This window comes from Corapipo altera, unplaced genomic scaffold, assembly GCF_003945725.1.
Source record: "Corapipo altera isolate COAL_440 unplaced genomic scaffold, ASM394572v1 0, whole genome shotgun sequence".
Lineage (NCBI taxonomy): Eukaryota > Metazoa > Chordata > Aves > Passeriformes > Pipridae > Corapipo > Corapipo altera.
Genome location: NW_020884872.1, coordinates 65416778 through 65428847, shown reverse-complemented (window position 1 = coordinate 65428847; position 12070 = coordinate 65416778). Strand labels below are relative to the sequence as shown.

Genomic DNA, 12070 nt, shown 5'->3' with positions numbered 1-12070 from the left:
TTGGTCTCATTGAGTGATCCAATCAAATTTAGAAGTTTCATTTAAATACTCTGAGGAGTTTTTATATGTTAGATTGTCCTGCTAAAATTAAATGTATGGCAGGAAAAAAATGCCAATTTTGAGGAAATAAGATTAGATGAGATAGCATTCTTCATAGGAGTATTTTGAGTGGACATGAAGATGGGTGAGTTCCCTGCCATGCTGAAGATGGGTGCAAATTTATAAAGATATGCTGTCTGCTCTTTGTGTGCCATAAAGTCTGTCTAAATAACAATATCCTCTCAGGGAGAGAATCTGCTGTTCTGGCTGCCCATGTATTGTTGAATTTGGACTATCTCCATTTGCAAATGTTGACTTTTCATTTGTGCCCAGAGAATGAAATCTGTATGAGAGATGTGTAAAGCATTTAATCTTTATTTATTTGTTAACAAATGTTTTTTTTGCCAAATCCTGTTTGAATTTCTTTTCTCCTGCTCTTCCTGCAAGGTGACTGTCTGCATCCACAATGTGACACTTCAGCTAAGAATACAAATTACAACCTTTTGTGGGGGTTTGTTTGTTTGTTTGTTTTAATGACAGAATACATTAAGTCAGAATAGCAATCCCAGATATTATTTTGTATCTTCTGTATTTCTAAAGGATACACCACAATTGGCTATGTTTTTCATATACATGTATGACATATATATATGTCATGAAAGTTTATACAAAATACAGTTTTATATTCATACTTGCTGCTATGTAGATTTTTAAAACCAGAAAGATCCATTAGATTATCTAGCAAACCTACTTTTTTAACTACAAAGTATAAAGTTTCAGCCAGTTAAATTATAAAAACAAAAATAAGGAGTGACATAAAGATCTGAACAGAGGCAATATGCAATCCATGATAACAAAACTGGATTTTTAGAACCAGTGAAAAGCACTGAATCATTCAGGTTTGAGCTGTTCAGTGGGAACTCAGTACCGCTCCAGATCATGGTGCTTTGTAAAAATCTCCTATGGAATCTTCCTACACCTGTGTTGCAAGGACCATGCTCTTGTGATTTCAGTGTTGCAACTTACCTTCAGAATGGTCACAGGCTTAATGTATGTCAATATGTCTATCTATTTAGAAAGACTAGAAAGCACTAAGTAAACTTGACCCCTAGTATCTCACAAGCTCAGCAGACACGTGAGTTGTATTCAGTCAAGATTATGAGATGAGCTGTCCATCTTCTGTGGACAACTGAAGGCTAGAAGTTGGTTAAATCTCTGTGACTTCTCAAGCACAAAGAGAAACTGCAATTAGGACTTAAAAACATATTTCTTACTCTGAGATGTTGCTAAGAGTTGAGTCCCAAATAAATTCAGTATTACATAATTTCTGTCACACAAACCCCATAACTAAACCTGAAATGTAATAACATAGACCTGAACTAATTTCAAGAGTGTGTTGAGATGGCAGAGGCAGAAATGTTATAGTGGACTGCCTATAGACTGACCTTTCCTTTACCGAACACACTATTTTGGAAGACTTCATGGGATTATTAGCAATTCTTGTAACCCAACTAAACTCTGCTGAAATTCCTTGTATGCTCTAAGTGTATTTGCTTAGGCATAGCAAGAGGTAAACTTAGTCTTGTGGTACCTACTTTGCATCTGGTTGGACAATAGATAAAGCATTTGCAGATAGGAAATCAAAGACTTTATTTTCAAAAGCATTATAAAATCAATTCCCTTTCTTGGAAAGTCTCTTGTCTTGGAAAATGGAAGGAACTAAAATTTTATTTAGACTATCAGTGCTTCAAAGAGTAGACTATATAGAACATGTCTACTACCTGACCATTCACCCATGGAAATGCACAGTGGTTTTTATACAAGTATGTAAATGAAGAAAAAGTGATTGGAAATAGGCACAGAAAGTTAAGTCAGATAAAAATAACATATTGACAGCAGAGCCATTACTGATTAAATATATACCTTGTAAATCATAATGGTATTGAATTTCTAGGAATGATATCAGAAAAAAAAAGAAATAAAATATAACAAACTAAGTAACATGTCCTTTTGTTGTATCTTTGTAATGAAGCAGCTACAGGTGAAAGGAACTCGAGACAAGAAATAGAGAATAGTTTCTTATCTTTTTCTTTCCTTTCTTAACTCTGAAGAAATATAGTCATGATGCAACTGCAGTAATCAGAAGACTGTGTAGAAACAGAATTTCCAGTACTTGAATAATGTTGCCTTCAAAATTTAGCTACCCATGTACTCAAAGAAGTCCTGCATAGTTTTTGAAATTACAGTTTGGATCTTAAGACACCTACATATCTGTGGAACCCATCTGAATCACTTCAGTACTTCACAGAATTGTGTAGAAAACCTTATTCTACCAGGTTTTCCAGATCTTTTCAGAAAATACTTTTATTCCTTCTTTTCTGTATTCTGGGCTGTCCCACACACTCCTACCTCCCCTGCTTCCTATCACTCCTGTTATTGTACTAATTAAGGATTCTGGCAGCTTGTCTCTGTTAAGTAATGCAGATATAAGCTAACCTTATAGCATTATTTATTTCAACTGTGATGAAAGGGAAGTTTGGGCCAAGACAGGGAACAGAAAGTAGCAGGGGTTTCTTGATCTGTACCTGAGTACAGAGGATGGAGCTCCAGGAAGGAGAGAGGGAAGCAGCAGGTGACAAGATGTTACTGTAAGTCTACCAAAACTGGCAGTTGCAGTGGCATGAATCCAGGGACCTAGGAACAAAGTGATTTGAGGAGAGAATGTGAATTTATCAGCACTGACTGTGCCAAGTGGAATGACCAAGTCATTAAAAATATATATTTTAGTAGTCATTGAATCTTGCTGCTAATTAATAATACCAAGGAAACACATCTAGCACAGCATGTCTGTGGGTTTGTAGTCTTGGATTATTTGTTTTAAGAGACTAGAAATAAAGAAGAGTCTTTCTTACTTATTTGGCTGATATTTCAGAGTAAAAAATGTCAAAGGAATCTTTTCCATTATAAACTGGTTTTGAATTTTTATATTTAATATATAGAGTAGTTGGAAAACCTCTATGAAATGGAATAATGTCATTTCAGTTCCAATATATGTGCAGAAGGCTGTAAAAACACGTGGTCTCAGAAAAGGTAATTTACTAAAGTAGCCCATGAAAGCTTAAAAAAAGTCCTGTATTTGAGGTTAAATAGAACTGAAAATGTTGCTGCTATTTGTTTTTCTTGTATGATGCAATATGTAAAGTTAAATAAATATCCTAGTCTGAAACACAACTGTGGCCGTGTTCAAATCCATTATACTTAATATTAGTGCCCTCAGGAAAAGAGTACCTATTCATTTTCTTTGAGACCAAAAAATCTCACTGACTGGAACTTATGTTATGGCCTTGAATCTTTCGGAATTGAAGAATGAATTTTCTGGCTTTAAGCAAGAGAGTTTTAAAGAAGCAGGTTGAAAAGCAGCTGGTCATCACACCAGAAGCTAGTTGCTAATTGCAGAAGTAAGTTAATCAATGAAATAGCTGTTTAGCTTCTGGGTATAATAAAAAGAGATAAAAGACCACACAGAAACTCCAGCATTAGGGTACGACCAGTTCTTGAAGCATACATTATTTTCCTTCTTATACCTGTCTGCTTTTGAGTAGGCGAGTCATGCATCTGCTTGACAGCTATTAGCAGAATAAAATAACAAGCATTTTGGGGTAAGATCTGATATAAATATTTACAAAGACAATTTAAGAGAGTGTTTGTTATGCACTTTTGTGTTTGCTTTCAAAACATTTAACTCCAGAGACAGATGGCTTGTACAGTTTTATCTGCACTTGTGTCATTATATATTCAAGCAGCCAAGACTGATAACCAGCCTCACAGATTATGGATTGTTCAGAGAACAAATACTTTGCAAAAAAATCCCCCACATATCAATAAAGTACTTCAGTATGGAAAAGCTTGATACAGAATTTTTTGTGAAGAGAAAGGAAACAAATTAATGCAATTATAAAATTAAAACAGCAGGAACAGGTTTTTAAGTGGTGTCACTGTACGTGGTAATGAAATAACTTTAGAAAATTGGGTGAAAACTATTGTTCAGTAGTAGTGGAGGAGAAAGATAATTACCATTAAAGCAACATTATGTTTTCTCAATACATAGCAGCCAACTACTCAGTTCAAGCTATCCCCAGAAGATCTCTCTCCCATCATATTGCTCATGATCATTTCACTTTACACTACTAAATAGCAACTGGAATAATAAAGATTCTTAGAAAAGAATAAACTTTCTATGATTGAGAACGTAATAGAACAAAATAGAATCTGAAAAAACCCTAATGGTTCAAAGACTTTTTTTTTTCTTTGTAGGTGAGATCCCTTTTTTTATCTTTTTGTCTTTTTCCTGAGTCTCACAGTAGGACATTTGTAGAATCCCCTAAATCATGATCATCACCATTATTAGCAATAACATTTAATGAAAAATTATACTTGTATCTAAGGGCCTTAACTGGAAACAGTTGTGACAGGCGCCACACATATTATGAATGAAGCTGCCTTTTTCCTGAATCAGTAAGCATGATCATTCCTTGTAGTAGCTCAACAGTAAAATAGATTATTCTATCAGTCTGTATTTCTAAAAAAAAAATTATTCTGTGAATTGCTTTTTCTCTTGTGATGGCTCAAACCAAAGGCGATTAAAATAATAATTGTTACTTATATATTAGATGAAGTCTTGCAAGGCATTTTGTAAATTTAAAACTCACAATATTTTAGAAAGGCAAGTAAATATCTCCTCTATTTTAAAGATTTGTAAGCATGAGACAGAGTACTGGAAAATATACATACTCATTTGAGTAGAGTCTGAACCTTTTCTCAATTCTCTACATATATTTTGTTCATAGATTTATATGTAGGCATGTGTAGAGGTGTGTGCAGACTTATACCTCACAGCTATTTGAACAATTATACAGCTAAGAGAAGTGTCCTGCACTGGGAAAACAAGTGTCCCCTGGGATTCCCAGTTCTCCCCTAAAAGGAGAGGTACTTACTCTCTACAACTGTCACTTGGTGTGACTGACATTGATACAAAAATTGTAATTTGCCTGCAACAGAGCAGTGGTATTTTTTAAACTCAAAAAACCAAAGAGCAGTTCCTGAACAGGCGATCATCTCAACATTGTTACTTCATTCCTGTCTGGTGCTCCCAGTAGTAACAGATATCTAAATATTCTAGTGCTCTTCAGAAAGTCTATCAGCTTAAAGATGGCTAAAGCAAAGGATGTTTAAAATTCATTCTGAGTTTAACAGCATTAACTGCCTAGCACTGTTACTGAAGAAAGCAAAACACACCAAGTAAATCTTCCAAAGAGTTTGACATTTATCTTATAGGGCCCCATGCATATTTATTCCTAAGTAAAACCAGCTTATTACTCATTTAAATTTTAAATGGAAATTATATTCTTATCACTTGAAATTTATTTAACTAAACAGAAAAAGTAACTTATCCCCTTCAGAACTATTGTACTGAAGGCTCTCCTGTTAACCTTTTATTCCACTGTAGATTGGAAGCACAGAGTGCAGGTACTGTATTTCTTGAAATGTGTCATTCTGTGGCGAGAGGTTTTCTTTGTGTTTTGAAAGTTTTCATCCCTGCCAAACCTTTCCTCTTTGGTCAGCAAAATAGTAGTGTACTGTGAGAGTAGGCAGGTTGAAAATAGTTCTGACACTTCTCATGTTTTTTCTCTGAAATGGGATAAAACTAATCAAAATTAAACTTCTGTTGTGAGGTAGAAAAGAAAATCGGCTTTTAACCTATATATTAACGTTTGGAAATGTTAACGATATACAGTGAGTACTTTCTTTACTTATTTTTGTTTTGTTTTGCTTTGTTTTCTCACTAAGTACCTGCTTCAGTTTAGTTAGAATTTCATACTAGAGGATTCATATAAGAGTTTTATAGAAAAAAGAATATGTCTCTTCCAGGGTATTATGTCAGGTCTCATTTTAGAATTGTATTTCGTGGTTCTCACTGAAATCTCTGCTGGGCTCCTACTTTATAGTTGTTGTGTTTTCTAATGGTTCTGGTTTAATTATTTCATCTTGTATTGCTCTACATGGAAAGTAGCATTGATTATATACATTTTTCATGTTCTAGTTTTCAGCAATAGGACACTTTCTAATATGGGGAATGTGGTAGCAACTTTTATTATAGCTTATTATTTTCTGTCATATCAACAGAGTACTGTATATTCTCCAGATATGCAAAAAGAGAAGCTGCACAGAGATAAGACGAGCCAATTACATTGTAACATGTGGAAATATACCTGGTGATATTTTTATATCTGTGTTTAAAAGCAATGAGAAATGAATAGGAGTTTCCATAAAATTAATTGAGTTAATGTCAGTGTTCAGAAAAAGATATGTTACTGAGGGTAATTTATTGTATATGCACAGAGTACAAGCGAATAAAATATTCTTTGGCATTTTAACATAGAAATCTTTGTTAGTGTGTCTTCACTTATCATTTTGAGTCTCAATTATATTATTATATACACTTTTTTTTCTGATACACCACTGACATTTTTCTTCTGATTAGTAACTTTGCTATTCATGACTACTTCCTAATGTTCTTTCTCAAAAATCAATCTATAATTTCCTTCCTGTCACTGGGCTGTTTAATCAAGGAAATATGTCTCCTAACTCTTGAGATGTCTGCAGTACTATCCAGTTGATTTACTCTGAAGTTAAGAAAAGGCATCTCATAATTCTTTGTCAAAATTACAACACAGTTAGCAAAGAATCATGACAAAGCGTATCTCAGATATTGAGAAATATCTAATGAAGACATCCAAAGTGATTTCTCTGCTTTTTTCCTACTCATACATCCAGTCCGATCAGATGAGCAAAGTAAGCCATCTAAAAATGCAGTAAGGCTGAGAGGAATTTAGTGTTACTGAAGGCATGGGTGACCTGCTTGATTGAAAGAGGCCTGCAGTTGGCCACGTGTGTCCTCCGAAGTGTGTGAAAGATGATGTGGGTATTTAATATGCATAGTACTTCAGCAAACTTAATTTCTGTCTCCTGTAGTCTTATATTACTATCTTTCAATGAATTATGAGAACAGTTCTTTATCAAGTGCAAGATTTACATAAGCTTTTTTTTTTTCATTTACCCCTTTACTTTTGTCGTTGTAAAGCAGCTATCTGAGATGTGTTTAATGATCTCCTTCCATGCAATGTTTTGAAGTGTTTCAAGATTTCCTATTAAATCCAGCAATGTTTAACTTATCTCTTACTTGTTGGGAGTGGAGATTGAGCGTGTATCCACAGGATAGAAATCTAGAACTATGAACCAACCTGTGTTTGTAAAACAGTAGACATTAGAATAATCCTGTGTACATTGCATTCCTCTGGGCAAACCTGTTTTTGGATAGTATAAATGTTTCTCAGTTTGCAGTAGGCTGTTAGTTCACCAAGGTTCTGCAGCAGTAAAGGGAGTTGAAAGCAGAAGAGAATACATCCAAACTGTAGGCTTTTACAAGCAGCATTAATTCTTACTCAGAATCTTCAAGGGTATGTTCACTTCCTTTGACATTTTCACTTAATTACCTTTATTTTCTTAGTATGACTGAAAAAAAACTTAGTTTATTCATAGTAGGATCTAAGACCGATAACTTAGGGATAACAGAACTTTATTTCCACTTCTGGAAACGAGGTATGTAGCATATACAGCTTATGCCCTACAAAGCAACTACTTTCTAACAGAATGAAAATGTGTATGGGATTTACCAGCACAATATTTTGTTGCAGAATCATTGTTAATTTTCTCATGAGGTCTATGTATAAGTTTAATGACAAATACCACAATCTAACATTATGTCGTTTTTTTTTTTCCTTTCTCCCTCTTTCTCTTTGTTTTTCATTTACAGATGGGCCTCTTGGGCCGCGAGGATTAGCTGAAGCTACAGAGATGTGTACTCAAGAATGCCTGGTTTTGGGTCACTCAGACAACTGTTGGATGCCTCCTAGCTTGGGCCCATACCAACAGCCAAAGTCTCCTCTCTCCACCTTTGGACCTCAGAAAGAATGGGTTAAGAAGGACAAACTAGTTAATGGACACACATTGACCAGGACCTGGAAAGAAGATAGCAACAGAAATCAGTTCAGTGACCGAAAGCAGTATGGTTCCAGTGAGGGCCATTTCAACACTGGCAACCACATGACTGACATTCCTCTGGCCAACTTGAAGTCTTATAAACAGGCCTCAGGAGCTGTGGAGAGTCCAAAGGAACACCAGCTATAAGAAATTATTACTTTGGACCCATGACTTTAGCCTACTTAGACTTGCTAATACTATGTGTGTGTCAGAGCTTTATGTACTGGATAGACCTCTAGAACTATGCTTCACCTAGCAGAGATATGCATATCTTTATGTTAGCGTTGTGGAAGGTGTGATGTCCTGCAACATGAAAGAGTGTTTCTACTAGTTGTGTGGTTTTGTTAAATAGACATGATTAAAATCTGCAGAGATCTCTCCAGTTTGCAAATATTCTTTTTTTTGTTTTTTTTTGTTTTGACCCTGGACTGCTGCTATGAACAACAGAAGATGCATTTGGAGAGTGAGAGAGCATGAAAGTTCAGTGGATTGCAAAGATTGAAAAGCATATCCAGTTAGAAAACTGTACTTTTGTTGTCATTGATCTATGCTGGGACCTTTATACTTGAGATCATATTGCAAACAATGTAAGCTAAACATTAAACCTATTGTGCTATTAACAATGTTAGTGGACACTTATAAGTCAATCAGTGTTCAAATACTTGTAAATAGAAACAATTATTACTTACAACTTTTGTGTACTTATAATGTTCACTTGAAAAGATACTGTAGCATATTTCTGTGTTTCACAGTTGATTTTAATTTCTTTCATTGGCTTCCTCTTGTTTTGCTTTTATTTTCAGTGATGGTGTTTCTGTGTTAGTAGTCTGTCTGACACACAATGTTCCAAGGAACTCAAACCACTTGTGTTAAAAGTGATGGGGTGGGAAGAAAGGTTGGTTGCAGAAAGGGAAAAAGAAAAATTTCTTTCTATGTAGTAGCAAATCATGCCAGCATTCAGGTAGAATTTCTTCTTTTATTTTTATTTTATTTTATTTTATTTTATATTAAGAAGTGAAAGAACTTGTGTAAGGGCTTAAAAACTTAACAGTTTTTTGTTTCATATCCATTATGTTTCATAAAACAGGGAAATTGCAAAACAAAAGAATATTTAAATGTGTGGTGGCAGGTGAGGGGGAAAGCTATTCATTTGGGATCCTAGATCAAATTAGCTGTAGTCTGTCATTTAATGAGTGGTAGCTGATGTTGATCCCAGCTGAAATACATGGAGGAAATTCTACAGGAGCAAAATACAGTAATTATGTTTTTCCAATTGGGCAGGTGTGTGTCTATACCTAAGACAGTATGTATTGCTGAAACAGCAGCATTTGTGTTGATCTTCATCTGCGTTAACGTTGTAGTAACACAAGTGTTTTTAGACCATAGCCACAGAATATTTAATGTGTTGTGCCTTCATGATGTAACAGAGCATTCTCCTGGTAGGCTAGTTGGGGGAAACTAAAGGGTTAAATCTCTAATTATTGCTGTTTAACTGTTTGTTATCATAGTTGGTCAATGCCTGGCAGGTACCAGTATCACGTCACCTCAGTCAAACCAGTAGAGTGACTCCTAATGTTAGTGAGATCTAAGTTGCACGCAAAGCAAATCCAAATCCAAACATTTTTAGATTTTTTTTTTTAAGGCATGAAAGATGATTTACACAAATAAATAGCATGCAAAACAAAAATGTCCATACAGAAAAAAATCAAAAGTTACTTATGCCACAGTGAAACATCAGTCTTAAAGTAACAAATGTAGCTAATCTGAAGGTGATTTTATTCTTACCGAAAACACAAGCTTTTCTTTTCTTTCTTTATTCTTTTGTATATAGCAGTTTACTTTTTTTCCCTCCACAGTATAAAAGGCTTAAAATGGGCTAGGGGTGCATTGCTTATGGCAGTACTTATGTCAGTTTGTGAGGAGTGTTTGATGACTTTGACAGAACAAATATCTAACCAGTTATCCTTGTTACTGCTTTGCCAGTTCAACATTATTTAGTTATTCAGCTTTTGCAATAAATGTTCTGAATTCCTGATTGTGTTGTGTTAGTTCTTGGGCAGATGCCTTAGGGACTTTATTCCCATTAATTTCTCTTCCTTTCTGTTATTGTTGGTTGGTTTGTTTCTTTGCTTCGTTCTGAATTTCCAGTTATTTTTCTAAGCATGTCATGGTCCATTTGATTCATATAGATATGTATAAGACTGGAATATGCAACAAATGATAAATCCTGAGGGCCGTGTTCTGTCATTCCTATGCAAGTAGGAACTTATTCAAAATGAGTTATTTGATTCGGATAAAGTGTTACTTACCACAAAAGTGACAGGATCTAGCCCAGATTTGTCAGACATATGTAGGCACATGTAATAAGCATCCTTGCATGAGTCTTTGTACAAGTATAGGGGTAGCATGTAGGAAAGTCAGCACACCTTAGTCCTTTTTTTGAGAGTAGAATAAAGTCATATCAAAATACAGTAAATTCTTTCCCATAAGGAAAATTTGTGTGGTTATATAACCATTTTTGTTGCAGCACAGTTAAAAAAAAAAAAAAAAGAGAAAAAGAAAAAACCTGAACAACCTTGAAAAAGATGTATCAACAAAAGTAAGCTATTTTTGAACATGCTGAGTTTTAAAGACAAGATGCACTGAGTTCTGTATTAAAACCAGAAATACAACAAGTATTTGAACACCTAAATAGCACCAACTAGTTTAAATTAGGAGTGCCTTTTTAAAAAGATTATATTTGAAAACATTTCTATCACAGACAGAAAGTAAAAGATGTGACTTGCTACAGAAGGTGAACCATATTCAGTTCCAACCTTCAGTACTTTGTGCTATTATCAACCTGTGCAGGAGGAGCTAAAAACCCCATGGTTTTAAATTATTAGCAGGTGGAAATTTTCTCATCTCATTTTCTTAAGTTCTGTATAATTTTAGAATCTTAAAACCTTACTCAGCTTTGAAATAGTTACTAAAAAAAAGACAGGAGAAAAAGCAAGGAGAAAGAGGGAGAGAGAGAAAAAGAGAGAGGGAAGGAGGGAGGCAGGGAGAGAGGGAGGGAAGGAAAGAAGGAAGGAAGGAAGGAAATATATATCTGCTGAGATACTATATCTTAATCCCATTTAAGCTGAATTAATGTTTTCCAGATGTTTCTATAGAATCTGGATTTGGCCCTAAACATATATTTAGTAAGTGTCCATTCATTCACGACCATTTGGTTTGCTTAATCGGTAGTACTAGCACGGCTGTCAAAAATTCAGAAATAAAGAGAAAAAAAAGAAGAAAGAAAAAGAAATTCTGTCATATCTCAGATGAGGTGCTTAAAAAAAAAAAAAAAATTCCACTTCACAGAATGAGATGACAGCTAAGTATTGGTGACTATTCGGTTTTCCATCTTTGGGGCTAAACATTACTTAAAATTATCCATAACCTGTCATGATACAGATGCTTCTCTGATGCCAGTTCTAGCTTTTTTTTCTTCAGACTGTGTGTCCATTTTTTTATTTATTTCATAATTTATTTCATAATACACACACTTACAAGGACTTGCCAAAGATTTTTTCATAGTCCTTTAGTTTTACTGTCACTGACCAAAGCCCCTAGTTCAAACAGAAAATGGAAAGCATGTGTAGACGTAATTATTTAGTCCTACTTAATCCCATGCTGTGCCAATTCTTGCTAAAGTAGAGCAGTCAGGACCACGTAAAAAAGCCCAGAAAGTTCAGGCTTGAACTGTGAAACATTTTCTAGTGGTTTAAGCAATGTTGTGCTAGAACAGATTGCCTAGAGATGGTTTTGGAATTTTGAAGAGAAAGGAAAAACACCTAACAGGAATAACTGCTCTTTGTCAGAGAGAGCAGATGTACTAAATGCCTTCTTGAGATCCTTTACAGACAATGTGACTTGAAGAGAAAGTGTGATGGTGAGGTGATTA

General features: G+C 34.8%; 1 protein-coding gene across 4 annotated transcripts in view; it reads left to right on the top strand.

Moving 5' to 3' along the window:
- Window positions 1-11414, top strand: part of PCDH9 (protocadherin 9) — a 675825-nt gene extending 664411 nt beyond the window's left edge. For all 4 annotated transcript variants that reach the window (XM_027650483.1, XM_027650467.1, XM_027650475.1 and 1 more), the window contains one exon: window positions 7913-11414. In XM_027650483.1, coding sequence (XP_027506284.1) covers window positions 7913-8286 — 374 coding nt within the window. In that variant the 3' untranslated portion in view covers window positions 8287-11414. The remainder of the gene's footprint in view (window positions 1-7912) is intronic.
- The last annotated feature ends 656 nt before the right edge of the window (window positions 11415-12070 follow it).